The 21,315-nt window shown below is 40.5% G+C and overlaps 1 protein-coding gene across 1 annotated transcript in view; it reads left to right on the top strand.

Annotated features, from left to right (window-relative positions):
* Positions 1-20,821, top strand: part of neb (nebulin) — a 63,485-nt gene extending 42,664 nt beyond the window's left edge. The window contains exons 115-139 of the mRNA XM_076156360.1: positions 376-480; positions 2,922-3,035; positions 4,140-4,244; positions 4,809-4,913; positions 5,712-5,816; positions 6,516-6,626; positions 7,384-7,494; positions 8,785-8,898; positions 9,354-9,458; positions 9,547-9,651; positions 9,955-10,059; positions 10,523-10,615; positions 11,285-11,377; positions 11,771-11,863; positions 12,529-12,621; positions 12,925-13,017; positions 14,161-14,253; positions 14,672-14,764; positions 15,474-15,566; positions 16,072-16,179; positions 16,470-16,656; positions 16,940-17,032; positions 17,873-18,013; positions 19,238-19,341; positions 20,002-20,821. Of these exons, the coding sequence (XP_076012475.1) occupies positions 376-480; positions 2,922-3,035; positions 4,140-4,244; positions 4,809-4,913; positions 5,712-5,816; positions 6,516-6,626; positions 7,384-7,494; positions 8,785-8,898; positions 9,354-9,458; positions 9,547-9,651; positions 9,955-10,059; positions 10,523-10,615; positions 11,285-11,377; positions 11,771-11,863; positions 12,529-12,621; positions 12,925-13,017; positions 14,161-14,253; positions 14,672-14,764; positions 15,474-15,566; positions 16,072-16,179; positions 16,470-16,656; positions 16,940-17,032; positions 17,873-18,013; positions 19,238-19,341; positions 20,002-20,175 (2,736 nt within the window). The 3' untranslated portion in view covers positions 20,176-20,821. The remainder of the gene's footprint in view (positions 1-375; positions 481-2,921; positions 3,036-4,139; positions 4,245-4,808; positions 4,914-5,711; positions 5,817-6,515; positions 6,627-7,383; positions 7,495-8,784; positions 8,899-9,353; positions 9,459-9,546; positions 9,652-9,954; positions 10,060-10,522; positions 10,616-11,284; positions 11,378-11,770; positions 11,864-12,528; positions 12,622-12,924; positions 13,018-14,160; positions 14,254-14,671; positions 14,765-15,473; positions 15,567-16,071; positions 16,180-16,469; positions 16,657-16,939; positions 17,033-17,872; positions 18,014-19,237; positions 19,342-20,001) is intronic.
* The last annotated feature ends 494 nt before the right edge of the window (positions 20,822-21,315 follow it).

Raw genomic sequence — 21,315 nt, 5'->3', positions numbered from 1 at the left:
AAATACCCAAAGATACATCTAGTAACTCACAAAACAAACACCAAAAGACACATTATACAATTCAACAACACAGTGAAGTGTTGTTGTGTTGTATTGTAGTATACACTTAGATAAAATGTAATTCATGTTGCGCAATTAATAAACCAGCGTTAAAGTGCTAAATGTGCAGAATTGCAAATTATGAACAGAAATTTTAAGTGAGTTAGTACAAATTCAACAAATTGCTTTTTCTTTGTTTTTACTCTCTGAAGTGCAGTGACTCACTCCACTCCACAACATTGACTGCTTAGCACCAAATAATGAAATTGATTATAACTTGAGTATTAACCACTGTTGGGGACTCTCGTGACACATGTTCTGTCTTGTTTCTTTCAGATTGGTTACCGTGACAAAGCCCGTGAAGAGGCCAGCCGTGGAGGTTCTCTGACCCACCGCCCAGACATTGCTCTGGCCACTGAGGTGTCCAAGCTGAACAGCCAGGTATGACACAAGACCATGTCAACCCTTTTGGCTCACCCTGGATTAGTCCTACTGCCTTCCCACAGGTTCCTTGTATTTGCCACCTAGCCAATGTTACTCTAGGAATGATCATCTGACTGGGTGTCTTATTTGTCCAATGGTATTGCTGTAGTAGACACTTAGCAACATTCCTACAGCTAACTAGAACAAGCAGCTTTTCATAGTGCTTCTGCCATCCTGCATTATAATACATGTCTTTACCCGTCATTGTGAGTCCATTAAGCATATTTGTATGTTTAACTGCCCATTTCACCGCATTGCAAATGTCTGTTCTCCATCACATCCTTTCTTCCTACACTGCTTGACCTCCTTGGTCCTTCTATCCCATACACCTTTATTTCTCATCTCTCTTCTTCCACACTGTCCTTGTCTGTGTGTTCTCCTCCCTTCATCTCACTGCGCTTTATAGGTGGAGGCCAAGCCCTCCCTCCATGGAGCAGCATCCTATGATACCCTCCAGATGCGCCACACTAAGAAAATGAGTGCCCTGACTAGTAATGTAAGGTTAAAGCCCTGAAACCCAGTGAGACCAGAGGGCTAGTCCTTTCTGTCTTTGTTTCTTTTTCAACTTTGTATTGACTGACAAACTATGGGGTTCATTGCATCTTTGACACAGGCCATAAGGACTCAAATGTACTTTGATCCTTATTGCTTAGATTTCATTTCCAAACCTTTTTGTACAGTCTAGCATTGTTTGTATCTGCAGCACTTTTGCTTTCCTGCCATGCGCTGCTTCATTGCCAAGCATAGACAAGCTTGCATTAATGCACAAGTTGTATTTGTGTCTTTTCTGTTCACAACTCTTTGTATTTTTCACAATATTCCTGGATTACATTCATCACTCTGTTTTTACATTTTAAGATCGGATGAGCTCTCTCATTATTGTGTCATAAAATGAATAGGCACCTTGGTACATCCTTAACCCCCTGAGACCCTGACATATTTGTTATGCATTCTGAATTTCCTAAAACCTAATACAAAAAAAAGTGAAGAGTGTGATCATATTTGTCCAACATAAGAACACAAAGAGTATAACACATTTCTTCCTGTCTCCTGTTTTACATTGACCCAAATATATCACTAGGGGGCAGCAAAGTGTGCAAACATGAAGACAACATGTCTAAGTTAAGATCAATGATGTTTTAGGTGTTAGGAGGGAAAAATGTAATGTCCACTCATGAGTGCGCAGGGTCTCAAGAGGTTAGAAATGTTTGCATCCAATGGTCAAATACTGTAATCAGCTGTGCTGAGTTAATTTGGATTAGATCTAGACTAATTTTTTGACCGACCAGCACTTTTTCAAGACGCTGTTTGAGCTCTTTCTGACATACACACAATCCCACTGCATAAACTCTCTTCTGCTCCTTCTGCCACATATGCTTTGTGATATATGAAGTTTATGTTCTGTTTATCCATATGGATAGAATAGGCAAAACGACACGTTCTTTCCAAACAGCTCAGATTTAGTAATCTGAATAGCTAGCGCACACCTCTTTAGCTGTGCGGTAGCGAAAGTTCCATTCAGTTTCTCATCATTATCAAATGTGAGCAGGGAGCTGAAACCCAATTGCAAGTTGTCTTTTGAAATGTATTTGATTGATGTGGATGTGAATTACTATCTATCTCAGCTGAATCAAGGTGTGATAATTAGGCGTATGGAGGACTCAAGGTCTGAATTGGACCTTCAGGCACCTTCGCAGTTGTCCTGTTTTGATTGACCTGCTTCATCACCACAGTTCCAACATGGGTGAATGTAGTTGACAGACTAAATAGTCACTACAAGACCAACTTAAAGTTGGCAATTTGCTTTGAAGGCAATGTGGAATAAACACAGGATGATGTGATAAATAAGGACACATGTAACTGATTCCCATCATGTTGCAGTGCAGGACATCATCTCCCTAGATAATAAATAAAATCTGGTGGCAATATGCTTACATTCAGCTATTCTTAATTATGTTTTGCTGATCAGACCACACAACCACGTTGTTACTCTATTTGGGTCCATGTTACTGTGATGATGTAGAAGTACGGCCTGTTTAAACCGTAAACACTACAACTACAACGTCATTTTCTTTGGTCCATGCTGAGAGAACCAAACAGCAGATGTGAACATGCCATTTGAAAGATTACAGTGAATGCTGAATGAAAATAATGAATACTTAGACGCATGGAACATTGAGTCTCCTTTTAAAAATAACAAATGGTTTGGTTCTTTTTTTTCCTGTATAAGAAGGGATTGAGTGTCCATTATATCTAAATCTATCAAGAAAGGCTTTCTATCAAACACTTTGAGTTACTCATCCCTTTTTATACATTATAACCAAGTATTTCTCCCATGATTTCATTGAATTGGTTCTGACAGATGACATTTACCCTAACCCTTGTTCCTGTCTCAACAGTTGAAGTACAAGGAGAAGTTCGACAAAGAGATGAAAGGAAAGAGGCCAGAGTATGACATGAAGGAGAGTAAGATTTACCAAACCTTGAAGGATGCCAATATATTGGCCAGTGAGGTGGGTATCCATATATATTCCATTATTCTGAATTACTCCTTTAAACTGTCAGACATCCTATACTTTACTTCAATTACCTAATTATTTTAGTACGAGTATGTGTTCAACATTGTTGTGACACCCTAGTAGTGGGTCATGGCACACACCTTTGTACTTTTTTTCCCCTTTATAAATCACAACTGACATGGAAAGGTTCTAACGGCAAACAACCTCATAGCCCACCCACTACAATCTTGCAATGTACTACAAATGATTGCCCAGTTGAAATGCTGCATATTCAAATGAGCCTGTGTTGCATATTACTTCAGAATAGTCATGTGAACAGAAGCCAAAATGTACATATTTGTGCAAGGTGGAGTTGAGAGTTGAAACTGCATATGCATCAACCCAACTGCGCAAAATTTACAGATGGGAGTTTTCTCTCATTTTACTAGCACATATCCCCAGTACATCGTGTTGGTAAATGACAAACATTATTTGTCGCGTTACAATAACAGTAACAGTAAAAGCCTTGCAATACCATTAGTGATTCTAGCCCCGAAGGCTTGAAAACAGAGTGAGGGACTGTCACTGTAGGACTGAACTGAGACAATCTATAAGTTATCAATACAAACAGTAAATCAGAGATATAAATGTTGTGATTTCTCCGATGAGCTGAAAATGTCCCTGTTATTTACATTTACACACAAGCAGTATCAGTATCAGCGTATAGACGCCTAGATACAGTTATACAGTTGCTCTTTTGAATTGAAGTAATTTGAGCCACAGGAAGTCACTCCTCAACAATTCTTTGAAAGCTGTCTCCATTCACACGGGTGAAAGTTGCCTTACAGGTGCCTACATTCTCAAATAATGTTTGTCTTTATAAATCCCAACATTTTTGCATGGAGATTGACTTGTGCAAGATGGGAGCCACGTTTTCTGCCTAAGCAACAGTTATAAATGTTGCCCCTGGTTAGACACACACAGAGTACGAGTCTACTGAGCAAGTATTTTGCCTGCATCTGTGGGTCTAGGGGCATTGCCAATATAGGCAATGTGTGCCCTTTAGTACAGTGCAGTCTCATATAAGAGCTCAAACAAATCATTTAATATCACTTGCAGGTGAAGTACAAGGGTGATCTGAAGAAGATCCACAAGCCTGTGACAGACATGGCCGAGTCTCTGTCCATGCAGCACAACCTGAGCACCAGCAAGCTGTCGAGTGACGTAAGCCATCATCATCACCCTTTAACCCTCACATGTGACCGGGTGTCCATTCAGTTTCAGATCCGGGTGTCTGTGGTTAACTGAAGCATGTCATGTGTTGTTGCTTCTGTCACTTCACGTACCACAATAACTCTCAACATGCTGCGAAATATTGACCTCAGTGCCACCCCACGTCCATTTCCCATTTCCGATCATCTGGTAGTGATCATTACCCTTCTCACCTTTCACCTTTAAACCTTCCTATACTACCATCTTACATAACCCCCATTTTCCAGTAAATCTATGATCTTATGCTCATGTAGCACTACCACTACTTTGTTAATTCATGAACTTGTAACAAAGTACTCCCTGCTTCTCCATTCATTTTCTATTCTCTTAATCACTCATCCTTTTGGCAGTATGTCGTATATTTTGACAATGCCACGAACCATTTCAGTTGTAGAAGTATTGCCCTTGTTTCTGTCATAAAATGATTATTTTCTGCTACACAATGGCAGTAAGACACAGGCTCTTTTCATCTTTGCTGTACTGGGCTGTCTTACTTGACTGGGAATTCCCCCTTAGTACCGGTACAAGAGGAAATTTGAGGAGAGTAAAGGTCACTACCATATGATTGCCGACACACCAGAACAGCTTCATCACAAGGAGGCCTCTGAACTTCAGAGCAACGTAAGTGGCACAGACTCTGGGGGACCAACAAAAACCAACAAAAACCATTGTGGGTGGCTTTAACCTACACAATCTGTACACAGTATCTGCATTTCAGTTTTCCACATCTCTATCACTTTTTGTCTCCCACACTAACAGGTGGACAGAGAAACATGACTTGCTTACTATTTCCCCTGGTGTTCACTCTGCAGCTTACAATACATTTGACATTTTAAAACAGGAGTCTACCAATTTTACACAATGAATCCAATTTGGAGGTTTTAGGGGCCGCTACTTAGCATAGGAAAACAACTGTTTACCAATGTGCTTCTGCAGCTGTAGAGATGAGAAGTCAGAGTAACTGACCTCTAAGAGCTACTTATCTTTTTATCAACAGTGACTCAATTGGAAAACTAAACGTTATTAGACCCTTTCCATGACTTTTATACACCCAACTTTTAGGGATAGCTTTAGAGATCCAACCTGCTGTCTTGAACATTAATGAGGAGTAACCATTATGATGTCATAGAGGTCGGTCTCTCTGATCCCCTGACCTTTATACCAAAGACAATTTTTACCAAAAATCTAATTATTTTTGTTATTCTTGTAAATATTCTGAACTCATTGACTTATTTCATATTGAAATACAATTGTTCTGTAAGTAAACTGTATGCTTGACCCCAGACTGTCAATTGTTCATAACCTAATTTGTAAGTGTACCAGCACAGGTGTGTATTTAGGAATAGTGTGTGTAATTCACTGCATATCCATGTAGTATTTTCAGTTGACCTTATATGCAACTCGTGCTGGTCATTGCAGGTGAAGTACAAGGAGAAGTATGAGAAAGAGAAGGGCAAGGCCATGCTTGACTTCGAGACACCTACGTATGTGACTGCTAAAGAGGCCCAGCATATGCAGAGCCAGGTAAATGCCCCGTGTGTGACATCTGCCTCAAAAGTGACTAAACATTTAACGGTACTTTTCAGGCCTCCAGATCCAAAGACTCCTAGAGGTCGACTTTTATTTAATGCATCTTGTTGTAGTTGCATATGTATCAGCTGGTTGGATGCGGCTTACTTTAGATTACAGTAAATATGTAGTATATTGATCACATTTGGAGAAGCTTTTACAGTGCCTTCATAATACACTATGATGATATTTATTTTACTATCTTTAAATTATTAATAGCAACATCTTCTGAGTTGTTGATTGGTTACATTTTCTGACAATGTCAATATTTTAGTCCTTTCCATTTTCCCTTACTAGCCATGCTTAGAGAAATAACTGTAAGTTTACATTCAGCATTAAGCTTCAGTTTACGTTTCCTTCTCCCAGTGTTCTCACAAAGTGTTCTGTGTTAATGTTTGCAAAAACATAGAAACCCTTAACGATCATCATGTATTGATGATCCAGCGACAATCAAGATAGACTTTAATTTTGTCAGCGTACGTGAACATTAGAATGCACCCACACACTCTCACACGCACACACACAAAGGTGCCTTAAGAAACTACAGATACAGAAAATGGAAGGATGAGGATTGGGTGACTGCATTGTGAACCAGGACCGCCTGCATGTGGGTATTTGAGCTGTTTGTCCCTGTCTTACTTTTGCGGCTAATAGAAAGACTATAGGAAGGACTATGAGGAAAACATGAGGGGCAAGAACCTCTCTGGCTTGGAGGTGACCCCTGCCATGACACATGTCAGACACGCCACCAAAATAGCCAGTGAGGTAACTAAAGGATCATCTATCCCAGAAAGGCCCTGGGTCCTCCTTCACCCTTGCTTTATAATCATACTAAGACAGCATCACAGACGTAGTACCTCTTTCCTTTCACACCTCCCCTTTTTAATCCCACAGATGTCTCCTCCTTCTTTATTCCCCTCTTGTAGCTCCTCCCAAGCAATTTAGTTTTAGTTTATTTGCATGATTCTCCACAAATCCTCAAACTTTTAGTCATGCAACACTCACCTGTCTTCCCTCTATCTGTTCATGGTATGAGAAGGGTAAAGTATTGTATTCTATTGTCTTTATATGTGTTGACACCATCGACTCTTCGTAATTCCTTCTAGTGCGACACTACCTGCAGCTTTCTACATGAAATAACATGCAGTTTTCTGTTTTGCCATGCCTGCTTTGAAATAACACTGCCTGCTAAATCGGTCATTTGTGTTTATTATATTTGTTATGTAAAATGAACATGCTGACTTTGAATGTTGTTTTTATTTTCATGCTCTATTTGATAAAACATATCAGGATTCTATCAGGATTCTTGCCAAAGTCACCAGTGTCTCTAACGCCCTCAGTGAAAACATGTCAGTCATCTGTTATTCCTGCAACCAGTCGAAATGTTTTATAATTGAATGGATCCAAACTTTTGAGGAAGTTTTAAGGAGGCCTGGTGACTTTGAGCTCAGACACTATACTGACGTCTGTATGCCTTGGCCTGGCCTGCCTGTGTGCCCCTCTCTGTTCTTCCGTCCTGTAGAAAGAATACAGGAGGGATCTAGAGGAGGGAGTGAAGGGTAAAGGGCTAACCTTACTAGAGGAAACTCCGGAGCTTTTGAGAGCAAGGAATGCCACTCAGATCCTGAGTGAGGTATGACCAGTTACGATGTGATGGAAGTTGATTCACCCTCTCGTCGGAGTGGCTTCCCACAATCATCCTCATCTGCTGATTCCTATCCCCTTAACTAAACTTCATCATCATACTAAATGTGCAGCTGCTTGGTTTGATCCTAATCTTGTCCCTGCTTGATGACATCACTAATGTTTCATCACAGTTGTTTCTTTGAGCTTTACAACTTTAACTGTGTTTTTTGTTTTTTTTACTTTTAACCTAACTATTCCTTAGTCCCCATAATAATATTTGTTTGTGTTCAATAAAGCTCCAAAAATCTTCCTCAAATGTACCCAAAGTAAATATTAAATGTATAATGAGCCGTGACTTTTGGTAATTTCACTTGTTACCCATAACGTTTTAAATATTTGCTTTTGGGGTTGAATTTGGAGTTTCTAATCGCAGACAATTAGATGGGTACAGCTCGCCACTACTACTAAGTATTTAAATATTAATTTGTAACAGAGATACTGAAGCACAAAGTTAGTATTCTTTTGCCAATAATGGACCTGCAGCTAATGTATGTACGATCAGAATCAAATAATCACCTATATAACATATTTTCTTTAAATGTCTGTCTAGCAGCTATTTTCAACATCCTGGCTACAACCTTGTGTTGAAGTGAGAAAGATTGTGTAACTTGCGTCGCTCAATGCATTAGTAACTGTGACACAAGCATGTTGAATGTAGAGTCATTACACAGCACATAGTGGAACAGAGTCCAGTGTGCACAAAAACAGAAAGTATCCACGTCCAAACAATCCGCAGCACGGCACCACTTTGCTGTGACAGTTGTTAGTGTAACACACCCTGAGCTCCAGGCTTGTGCTTTCATTGTCAAAGATGATTTTAGTTCATTCCAAAGGTCTGTTTGTGCAATGTGGAAATGATGATTACTTTTGCTTGCTCCATAGGTGTTTGGGCAAATATGAGAGCCTTAAAGCTTAAAGCCTTAAAGCTGTACTCCCCTAGTATAATGAAAATAACTGAAATAACTAATGAATCTTTAACACTGTGTTCTTACCTTCTGCCTTTTTATCTTTCAGTTTTAAGTGGAGGCTGTCCACTTATTACATTTGCTCACTGAAAGAAATCCTTAATATCTGCTAACCATGTTTATTTTCCACTCCCCAGGCATTTTGGTTTTGCAGCCCCTTTCAATATGAACAATCACATTTTCTTGTTCATAATAATCTGCCCTTAATAATTTCTGCTCTAAACTTATAAAGTGCATTTGTATAACTATTTTCCACCTGTCCCTACATCCAGAGAGAGTATAAGAAGTCACTGGAATTGGAGATCAAGGGCAAGGGAATGTTGGCTTTGGCTACAGACACGCCAGACTTCATGAGGGCCAGGAATGCTACTGACATCCTCAGTCAGGTCTGTCAGTGTTTACTTGCATCTTGAATAGGTTGGATTAATGAAAACATGACCTTATTGCCTTCACCCAGCCTGTTATGCTTCAATTTTGTTTGTTTAACAGCTGGATTTCTTAAACTGTATCTGATGGATTTTGATTGTTAATAAGTGGGGATTTCTTTTTACTTTCGTCCCTTTTACTTTCTTTAACATTAGGCGATCAAACGGCAGTAATGAATCAGTTTTATTGTGCACTTGAATTAATCTCCATTCCCCCTTCAGTTTGATTGCAGTCCTCTATAGTAAGGCCCTAAATAAGTAATACATAACCCAAAGCCTTATTGCTCTCCCCCAGTCAATAAGGAGAAACACTATTTATATTATTTATTTTATTTTTGAAGATTGATTTTGTGTACTTGTAGTTCTGATCACAATTAAGTCCGGATATTAATGGCTTATAGTTATTTGTTCTATAGGCTAAGTACAAGCATACTGCTGAGATGGACAGAGCCAGCTTCACCTCAGTCATCGACACACCAGAAATTATCCACGCTCAGCAGATGAGGACCATGGTCAGCCAGGTAAATGACACAATGATCAGCCTGATGTTGAGTTTGCACAGGTGCAGCAGTGGTGTCTTTATATTCAAATCCTTTTTTCATATGACAGAAAAAGTACAAAGAGGAGGCTGAGAAAACCATGTCTCACTATGTGCCCGTTCTGGACACTCCAGAAATGCTGAGAGTCCGTGAGAACCAGAGGAACTTCAGCACTGTGAGTAGTCAATAAGAAGCAAATATGAAGCTTGTTTATACTACAGCAATGTATATTTGATGTGAGAAATCCAAAATTCAAAGGTTATGTATTCTGCCAGTGCTTGGTTATATACTATATATATACATAAGTGGGTATTGTGTACTTACGAGTAGTTTTCAAACTAATTCTCTACAGTGTCCAAACCAAACCTTGTTCTCATGAAGGAGAGCTTCTACGCTGACTTTTAGTTTGGACCTCTGTGTCATTGTCAAACATCATAACTGCACTTGTAACTTTGTAACTGTATTTTTCTCCCTGTAGTTTCAATACCAGATTGACCTTAAAAACATAAAAGGCAAAGTGTGTGCTGTAAAGGACACTCCTGAAATGCTGCGTGTTAAAGAGAACACAAAGAATTTCAGCTCGGTATCTACTTTGGAATATTTTTCTTAACCTTTTATCAAATAACTCCATTGATTTGTTATCTTTCTTTTACTTTTCTTTTGTTTCCTACACTTCTTATTCACATTCTTTTCTCCCCTGATATGCAGCCCTTATTTCTTTGGACCAAATAGACGTGTAGCATTTTACTTCATGCAACTTACCCTTGCCAATTTTTTCTTTTTTTTGTAACCCTTTAACCCTTTAATTAGTGCAGAGCTTGTGTGATGTTAAATATTTGTGAGGTTGGGATATTTTGTTGTGATGTTGTTCTCTGTTTGTCTGTGTCATCGGTTTTTATTGAGATGTGCCTGATTTAGTTTACACAGTTACACAACAGAGCAAAATCTAATATAATACAGAAAATAAAAGAAGTGCCTAATCGTCCTCATTATCCTAAGAGGTAACATCAGGGTAACCATTGGTTACTGCTTTCATCTATGCAAAGATTCAATATAAAGAGGAATTGGGAGAAGGAACAGCTTTGGCCGAGACCCCGGAGATGGAAAGAGTGAAACGCAACCAGCGGAACATTAGCACGGTACTCTAGAGTCACCCCTCTACCCCTCCTCCCTCCTCCCTCCTCCCTCCTCCATCCTCCATCCTCTATCCACCTTCGCAAGCGCTTCCTTCCTCGTCTAGTACCCTAGCATATAACCAGATCCGCTCTCGAGATGTAATCCCTGGTCAAATCACACCTGCTCTCAACTTTAGATCAAGATTCCCTGTTTTTCTTTTTGTTTAAAACCTCTGCAAAGCATTTACAGAGCCCCCAAGTCCTATATAAGGTCTTGAAGGATCATTTTAAAAAGAATGAGATGAAATAATTGTAAAAGGTTCAAATAAAATAAAACAAAATTGGGCACACAATAGGGTGTGTGACCATTTGGCGTTATTTACTTGTTACAAGGAGGTGTGCTCCCTTTCTCCTTAAATAGAGCTTGATCATGATCTCATACCTCATGCCCACAATTGTTTGCACAAGTTAATGACTTTTAGGACTTCCGGGGCTCCATTGAGTTTCTCCTTTCATTCACAGTAATTCATCACCACACTAAGCCCTGAAGTTCTAATTAAGTGTCATCATGGACATACTGGCAAATCAATGAACAGTCACATGTAAAGTTGTCATTGATTGTTATTCCTGTGTTTATGTCAAATGTTGTGTGTTGTTGTCCCTGTCTTTCTGTTTAATGTATGCGATGGGCAGATACAATACAAGGACTCTCTTGGTCAGGGTACAGCCATACCAGATCTACCTGAGGTGAAGCGGGTCCGAGAAACCCAGAAGAATATCAGCTTGGTAGATCAGAACCACAATCACCCTTTTTCATTTGTATAGCCTCCTCATTATTCCCTGAAATACCTCTTCCTAACCTGAAGGTCCTAATGTTCCACTTAGTGTCAACAGTCCTGTAGTTCTGTAGTTCTGTAGTATTTTGGTTGCGAGTGTCCCCCCCCCCCCTTCCATTCTAACTGGGATACATGAATTGCTCTTCTCCTTTATTGATGAATTGTTTTTGAATTCACAATTCCACGCAATCTTTGTGTCACTCCCCCTGTATTCTAAAATATGTAAAAAAATTGTCTCCCTGGTTTCTTGATTTATAGCATTTCCCCCGACCCGATTTAAAACTAATTTGCATTCGAGTGTGTTACCACCTGATGTGACTGTTGTTTGGTGTCTCATTCAAAGCTTCAGTACAAAGAAGGCGTGGGACAAGGCACCTCAGTATCAGAAACCCCGGAGATGGAGAGAGTTAAACGCAATCAGACCAACATTAGCACGGTACTCTGTAGAGTCAGAGCTCCTCCCTCCTCCCTCCTCCCTCCTCCCTCCTCCATCCTCCATCCACCTTCGCAAGCGCTTCCTTCCTCGTCTAGTACCCTAGCATATAACCAGATCCGCTCTCCAGATGTAATCCCTGGTCAAATCACACCTGTTCTCAACTTTAGATCAAGATTCCCTGTTTTTCTTTTTGTTTAAACCCTCTGCAAAGCATTTACAGAGCCCCCAAGTCCTATATAACGTCTTGAAGGATCATTTTAAAAAGAATGAGATGAAATAATTGTAAAAGGTTCAAATAAAATAAAACAAAATTGGGCACACAATAGGGTGTGTGACCATTTGGCGGGAGGTGTGCTCCCTTTCTCCTTGAATAGAGCTTGATCATGATCTCATGCCTCATGCCCACAATTGTTTGCACAAGTTAATAACTAGTTCTAGCGACTTTTAGGACTTCCGGGGCTCCATTGAGTTTCTCCTTTCATTCACAGTAATTCATCACCACACTAAGCCCTGAAGTTCTAAACTAAATTAAGTGTCATCACGGACATACTGGCAAATCAATGAACAGTCACATGTAAAGTTGTCATTGATTGTTATTCCTGTGTTTAAGTCAAATGTTGTGTGTTGTTGTCCCTGTCTTTCTGTTTAATGTATGCGATGGGCAGATACAATACAAGGACTCTCTTGGTCAGGGTACAGCCATACCAGATCTACCTGAGGTGAAGCGGGTCCGAGAAACCCAGAAGAATATCAGCTTGGTAGATCAGAACAACAATCACCCTTTTTCATTTGTATAGCCTCCTCATTATTCCCTGAAATACCTCTTCCTAACCTGACGGTCCTAATGTTCCACTTAGTGTCAACAGTCCTGTAGTTCTGTAGTTTTTTGGTTGCGAGTGTCCCCCCCTTCCATTCTAACTGGGATACATGAATTGCTCTTCTCCTTAATTGATGAATTGTTTTTGAATTCACAATTCCACGCAAACTTTGTGTCACTCCCCCTGTATTCTAAAATATGTAAAAAAAATTGATGTGACTGTTGTTTGGTGTCTCATTCAAAGCTTCAGTACAAAGAAGGCGTGGGACAAGGCACCTCAGTATCAGAAACCCCGGAGATGGAGAGAGTTAAACGCAATCAGACCAACATTAGCACGGTACTCTGTAGAGTCACCCCCCTCCTCCATCCTCCCTCCTCCCTCCTCCATCCTCCATCCTCCATCCTCCATCCACCTTGGCAAGCGCTTCCTTCCATAATCCTTCCTCGTCTAGTACCCTAGCATATAACCAGATCCGCTCTCCAGATGTAATCCCTGGTTAAATCACACCTGTTCTCAACTTTAGATCAAGATTCCTTGTTTTTCTTTTTGTTTAAAACCTCTGCAAAGCATTTACAGAGCCCCCAAGTCCTATATAAGGTCTTGAAGGATCATTTAAAAAAAATGAGATGAAATAATTGTAAAAGGTTCAAATAAAATAAAACAAAATTGGGCACACAATAGGGTGTGTGACCATTTGGCGGGAGGTGTGCTCCCTTTCTCCTTGAATAGAGCTTGATCATGATCTCATGCCTCATGCCCACAATTGTTTGCACAAGTTAATGACTTTTAGGACTTCCGGGGCTCCATTGAGTTTCTCCTTTCATTCACAGTAATTCATCACCACACTAAGCCCTGAAGTTCTAATTAAGTGTCATCATGGACATACTAGCAAATCAATGAACAGTCACATGTAAAGTTTTTTATTGATTGTTATTCCTGTGTTTAAGTCAAATGTTGTGTGTTGTTGTCCCTGTCTTTCTGTTTAATGTATGCGATGGGCAGATACAATACAAGGACTCTCTTGGTCAGGGTACAGCCATACCAGATCTACCTGAGGTGAAGCGGGTCCGAGAAACCCAGAAGAATATCAGCTTGGTAGATCAGAACAACAATCACCCTTTTTCATTTGTATAGCCTCCTCATTATTCCCTGAAATACCTCTTCCTAACCTGACGGTCCTAATGTTCCACTTAGTGTCAACAGTCCTGTAGTTCTGTAGTTTTTTGGTTGCGAGTGTCCCCCCCCCCCTTCCATTCTAACTGGGATACATGAATTACTCTTCACCTTAATTGATGAATTGTTTTTGAATTCACAATTCCACGCAATCTTTGTGTCACTCCCCCTGTATTCTAAAATATGTAACATTTTTTGTCTCCCTGGTTTCTTGATTTATAGCATTTCCCCCGACCCGATTTAAACTAATTTGCATTCGAGTGTGTTACCACCTGATGTGACTGTTGTTTGGTGTCTCATTCAAAGCTTCAGTACAAAGAAGGCGTGGGACAAGGCACCTCAGTATCAGAAACCCCAGAGATGGAGAGAGTTAAACGCAATCAGAACAACATTAGCACGGTACTTCATATCAACAGACCCATGTAGCCTCCTGTACCCTGTCCACCCTTCACCTCATTCTCATCTTCCACATTAAAGTCCATCCTGTGTCTGTTGACCTCCAGTTTGTGTTGTGCCCTGTATCTCGCTAACTCCCTGCTGTTTGTCACATCCATGTGGTCACCACACTAATGAGCTCTGTGTGGTCAAGCGAAGTCCACTGTGTCTCTAACACACTGTCCCTCTTCATTTCACAGGTCAAAAAAACAGAAATACACTGTTCCTAATCTTGTGGTCCATGTGTTTTGTGATATTCAATGGTGTGCTGTCTGTTTTTGTGTGTTTTCTCTCTGTCTGACTCCAACTTTTCCTGCGATGATACCTACTCTGCACTTTTTCTTCCATTTTCTCTGCATGGAACCCAAACCATTGGGTATAGATAAGATACAAGGATTCTCTAGGTCAAGGCACGGCTATACCAGATCTCCCCGAAGTGAAGCGAGTCAAACAAACCCAGAAGAACATCAGCTCGGTATTGGAACAGAGCCGGACCAATGCGTGTTTCTAACTGCTAAGACTGGCCGATGCCTCTTTACAAGAGAGTTTGCCTCCCTCCCATATCAACTTATCTTTCCCATCTCATCCACCTTCCGCAAAGGCACAGACTGCATTCTCTTTGCGCTTCCATCATCATCATCCCCTAATGCAGCCTTCATTTCTTCTCTCGCATTCTTCTTTCTTTACCCCCTAAACTTTAATCATCTACCCTTAAAGCTGAGTGAACGCTGCCTCTTTGGCCTGTGGTGCTCCCTAAAGGCAGCCTGTAAATATTCCCTAACCCACAACCGAGCTTTGTTCCTGTAAAATCACTGCGTGCTTCTGTTAATTTCTACTCCACAGAGTTAACCCTTTACCCCCCAGAATTACATGCTAAATCTCCAGCTGTGTGAGGAGTGAGTGGGCTCATGTTTGTCTCTTACAACAGAGATCTTTGCTTCTTCCAGGATGAATCACTCTTATAGGACCAATTTCTCAGACACTGGTTAAACATACTTCCAATACTACAGCAGCAAATGTCACACTGGCTGAAAATAGTTATATGTTTTCCTTGTAAGATTTCTTTAAAAACTGCCTTTGTGTTGTCTTGTGTTTGATGAAACCAGTCCTATAGGTGTGTGATCTGTGTATGGATCAGGGTGTCTGACTGTCCCTCTGGGGCGCACTGTGCTTCTGCCCTGTAGGTGTTGTATAAGGACAGTTCAGCCAAAGGAACTCCTGTGGTGTTCACTCCAGAGATGGAGCGAGTCAAACGGAACCAAGAAAACATTAGCTCGGTACCTTCAGAACCACCTGACCCTCTTCCAGCCTCAAGAACACTTTCTATCTCAGAAATGTTCTCGAGCTCATTCCCATGTTAACCCTTTCCTAACTTCGTTGTCTTCTGGCTCTAGTTAATCATATTAATTCCTCCCCGTCGCGCTCTCTCTTCATTGTGTTTAATATTTGAACATCATTATAGCTAACCTCTTGTGTTATTTAGACTACTTCCTCTGCCCTCTCCCACAGTGGAATGGAACACAGCCGTGTTTTATTTAATATAAATCCCTTTTAATAAAACTCTCCCTGCTAATTCATTTGTCTGAAATTCCAATAATGCCCCAGCTCTTTCTGTCAGAAGCTCTTTGTGTGTGGTTGTGTCACCATTCTGTCCCTGTGCCACACTCTTTGTGCTGTGGGTGTGGGAAACTGTTTCAAAGCTTCAGCTTTTAATTGTTTCAGATGCTCACTACTTATCTTTTTGCTCTCCTATCCCACCTTCCTTTCACCAATTTGCCCTAGGTGCTGTATTCGGACAGTTTCCGTAAGCAGGTCCAGGGCAAGGCCGCCTTTGTTTTGGACACGCCGGAGTTGAGGCGTGTCAGGGAGACCCAGCGCATCATTTCTGGGGTGAGCTTTTGTTTTTGTTCTTTGTTGTGATTAAGCACCTTTTGTTCCTGTGCCTGTTCTATGTAGGTGATCTATCCTATTAACAATGAAGGGCATAGCTGTATAATTTAGCTAAGAGTTGCTCCCCCAAAATCAAGTTTAGAGGCCTGCTTTGCTTTGGTATCAGGTTTTTCCCCTTGTCTGAGCAATCAGACACAGGAACAGGCATAAGTTGTAATTCCATTTACAGACTGGTCTGTGAAAGTAACTGTTTGTTTTTTGTTAATACTTACACATCCTGTGCCAACCAGGTGAGATACCACGAAGACTTTGAAAAGCACAAGGGCAGCTTCACCCCCACCACAACCGACCCTGTGATGGAGCGTGTGAAAAGGAACACCCAAGATTTCAGTGACATCAACTACCGCGGGATCCAGAGGCGTGTCGTGGAGATGGAGAGGAGACGAGCCATCGAACATGATCAGGAGACCACCACCGGTACTTCACACATCACATCTCACAACGTTTAGTTTCAATGGAAGTGAAAATCCTCAGAAAATGAACTCTAAGGCTTTTGAATTGGTGCATCCAGATTCTTCATGGTCTTCTATAGACTGCTAGAGACACTCACTTGTGTACTATACAGTATGTGCCTGTGAGTCATTCCTATACAGCAACAAAGCACACACATAATACAGACAGAGATCAGAGGTGTTGGTTCATTTCTGTGGATGTTTTGTAATTATGCTACTGATCTTGCAATTTGGTTGTGTGCCCACAGATCTGCGTGTGTGGCGCACCAACCCTGGCTCTGTGTTTGACTATGACCCTGCTGAGGACAACATCCAGTCCAGGAGTCTGCACATGATGTCAGGTGAGGAAAAACTCATGGACACACTGCAGCATCTGCACTCTGCACTTGCAGCAGGGAGCCTTCTTCCAAATAAATCACCGAATTTAAATTTAAATTGCTTTTATATATTTCTAATAAACCGGAACCCCCGCTGCCCCTCACATCCTTACTTCATCTGGCAATAAGTGTATAACCTTCCTTGGGACAAATGTCGGACAGCAATACAGATAAAGTTACAGACATAATCAATACAAAGACAAAATAGGACACATCATGAAAGCCAGAATTGCAAAGTGTCAGGTGCTTTCTTCATATTTCTTAAAAATAGTATAAAATTCCCACCTCCTGTTATAGTGTGTCTCATTGGAGAGAGTAATGAAGCCCTGGGATGTAGCTGTTTAAGTGGCATATAACTAGATAGGCAGAAGTCCAAGGATGGATTTATAAATGAAACTGTACCAGTGCAAAGTTCTGTCCATGAATAATGACCGTTATAAAGAGCCAATAACATTCAGGTGGGTTTATTATTTATGTTTCTATCATGTCAGTTTTGTATTTGTCTATTTATTATTTGGTAAGCAAGTTATATGTTTCTTTTGTTAGTTTTGTTTTATTTTGACATAAATTATACAAAAGAAGTTTTTGTACTGTCATGTTCTGTTTTTCTTGAATTTAATTTCATACTTGAATATTGAAACTTGAAAAGTAACTTTTTGACATTTGTGTGATGTTGTAAAAAAAGACGGTATTATGTGCACATATGTGCCTGACATGTTCTGTGTCAAATAAAGTGTGTGGCACCTGGTAGTGTTACTGCATTTCAAATGAATCCTGATGGAAACGTTGCGGTTGTGTTGGCAGTGCAAGCACAGCGCCGCAGTAAGGAGCACTCCCGCTCCACCAGTGCCTTGAGTGGTTTGGCCGACGAGAAATCTGAAGTGTCCCAAGACGCTGACCACCACCTGTCCCTCTACAGCAACGGGTTCATGGCCTCCTCTATGAGTAAGACTGCTATATCACACCAACACACCAACCAACCAAACCAACACAGTTCTAATTCAGATAGGGAATAGCTTTACTAAAGATCAAACAGAAAACAAGAGACAGAGAAAACAAAATACCCCTCTAAAATACAGAGGGTGGCAATCTAAGCCAGTCCTACAAGGAACCAGCAGGTATTTAACTGCCTTTAAGTTAATGGCTGGCACCTTGTATTTGAAGTTGTAAGGTGTGCTCTGGGTTACTTGGGATACCAGGTGGAGGCCATTAATCTCAAGGCAGGATAGAAAACCTGCTGTATAGGCGCCCTGGTAGGACTTGGTTGGAGAGCCCTGGTCTAGATAATCAATTGCTACGTGGGGGAAAATACATAGGATAGGACTCAATTCAACTTTATGTATATAGTGCCAAATCACAACAAACATTAAGGCACTTTGAGAGAGAGAGAGAGAGAGAGAGAGAGAGAGAGAGAGAGAGAGAGAGACAGAGAGAGAGAGACAGAGAGAGAGAGAGAGAGAGAGAGAGAGAGAGAGAGAGAGAGAGAGAAGTGCTGCAACAATAATGATAGTACAAGTGTAAATATGACTAATAAAATTAATACTAATCGCATGACAGGGTCTTCATCTCTACAGGACAGTCTTCCACAAGAACCTTTGAGACGAGAGAGCACAGAAAAAACTCTGGGGGAGAAGTAGAGTTAGTAAAATGCAGTTATAATGCACAGATGGAGAGGGGAGGAGGAGAGAGGAGAGAGGAGCTCAGTGCATCATGGGAAGTCCCCTAGCAGTCTGGGCCTACGTAGAGAGGGTGTCTATGAATGTGCTAGGAATCATAAGTAAAGCCAGCATCCGGCAAGCGCAGCGTTCTAGGGGGGTAATATGGTTTTATGAGCTCTTGAAGGTAAGATGGAGCCTGACCATTAAGAGCTTTAAAAGTCACCAGAAGGATTTTAAATTATATTCTAGAATTTACTGGAAGCCAGAGCAGCGATGCCATGATTCAATGCGTTTGATTTATTGTTCCCGACCTCGAACTTTATTCATGTGCACTCAACAAGGAATAATAAATAAGTCCAGCAAAATTACATATTTGTAGTTTACACACCTGCATGTGTCTTATTTACTTTCAGAAAGTTTGTAGCTCAGCAAGGACTTCTACCTACTTTCACCCCTGCTTATAATTTATATTTGCGTATTTCATTTTTTTTCTTTCCTTCTAATTGTACAGGCTACCAACATGCTAAGACAGTGGAGGTGCAGCAGAGGTCATCATCAGTTGCCACCCAGCAGACTACCGTCTCCTCCGTCCCTTCACACCCCTCTACCACAGGGGTGAGTATCAAACACACAAACCACACAGGGAAAAAGTTGAACTAGTTGACAGCTTTAAATACCTTTGACTATAAACTCAACTTCAACCAGCGTACAGAACACATTGGTGAAATATCTGAATTGAAGAAAGCGTCACGTCTGACAAAAAAAAACATGGACATATAGGTTGTGATACACATGTGAATTAGGTGAAAGGGGAAACAAAGTTACAGCGACACAACACAGACGGTTATGATGACATGACATGGCAATGTGACGTAATATACATTAGTATGATGATGTCACAGGTACAGGGTTTTGCAATATGACATCATTCCATTGTTCCAACTGTCAATAATTTCAGCAAGACGAGAGAGGGGAGTAAGTAAAGGGAAAGAAGAAAAAGTAGAGAAAATCCCGACAACCCACCAGCAACACAAGCCCTCATTTACACACTGGCTCACCAGTCACAAGAAAAACACTAATACTAGGGATAAGAGATAATGTCTGAAGGCCTTTCATCCACCTTAGTCATCTGCATACAATCCATTATCCTGCTTATTATATGGCTACTTATCAAATAAACAAGTCATTTCATGCAGTATGTTAATTTTAAATCATCTTAATCTGTACGAGTTCCACTAGCCTCTGACGCATCTCACTTGGCTTCTTCATCTGCAGAAAACTGTGCGTGCCCTGTATGACTACGCTGCAGCTGACAGTGATGAGGTATCCTTCAAGGACAGCGATGTCATCGTTAACGTACAGTCCATCGATGAAGGCTGGATGTATGGCACCGTGCAGCGCACCGGAAAGACCGGCATGCTGCCAGCCAACTACGTTGAAGCAATTTAAAGACAAAGCCCGCCCCTTTAGGAGTGGGCGAGACACATCCACAAGATGAACCTGATTGATCCTCCTGTAATTTCATCTGTGACGTAATGCAATGTCTAGCAGTTAAAATATTGGTTCTGTAACTGTATTTCATTTGCATGTCTGTGATCATTCATATGTTACCTGTGGATGTGACATAAACATTCTAAATATATATACTCTACGCCTATTATGAATGATACTGTTGTCGTAATGTTTAAAGTATTCCAAGGGCTCATCTTGGAAAAGCAAGACTTTCTTATACATTTTCTGGCCCATTATTTTGTAAATTGCAAATACATGACATACAAAAAGAATTTTCTCAGAAAACTGATTAAATGATGGAAGACGAGAGATGAAAGACGGAGAAAGTTGTCTTTGAAGACATTAGTATAGAAATGAAATGAAACCTAAATGGGAAATGACAAAAAAGTAAGAAACTTAGGAGTCAGCTACCATCTACCTCCTTAATGATCAAACAAGTGATGAAAAGTTGTATAACAAAGGCCTGAGTGTTCCCTCCTTATTGAAGGCTGACTAGTAAAGTGTGTTTTGTTTCTGTTAATCTAGATTCTGGGGCAAGGCGTGTCCTCTGCCTGTAATCAGTAGCTAATAAAGCACACTACGCTCCTGCAATGCTTGGCCTCATTTTCATTGTGATTTTCTTTTTTACATCTTTTAAATTTTAATTATCTATCCACCCACTTTTCAAAAATCTTAACACATTGGGTCTCGACACTCGATTAGCAGCCAGTGAATAATAAGGACAGCTTAAACAATAGACAATTCTCATTAGTAAATTCTATTTATTTTTCCCCTGCAGTGGATCAGCTGATCAGTTTGAAACGTAGTAAAGGTAGAGCATTCATTAATGCTTTGTGTCTTTGAGGCACATTACACGGAAGCTACTGCAAAAAGCAACTTCAACTGCACACAAACACATATTGCACCCAGGTACTACCAATAATTAATAATATTGCGACATTTGCAAAATAAATACTGTAAAGATTCACCTTAATCTGCTGCCAATTCCATTCCAAACGAAGAAATCTTATTTTTACAGTAAAAAGGAATGTTAAAGTCAATATCAATTTGCGAAAGGCTTTCCTGCTGAGTTAACGT

This window comes from Genypterus blacodes, unplaced genomic scaffold, assembly GCF_046128005.1.
Source record: "Genypterus blacodes isolate CSIRO-AG114 ecotype Tasmania unplaced genomic scaffold, CSIRO-AGI_Gbla_v1 ptg000008l_1, whole genome shotgun sequence".
NCBI classification, from domain to species: domain Eukaryota; kingdom Metazoa; phylum Chordata; class Actinopteri; order Ophidiiformes; family Ophidiidae; genus Genypterus; species Genypterus blacodes.
Note: the sequence above shows the minus strand (reverse complement) of the source record. Positions and strands in the feature narration are given on the sequence as shown.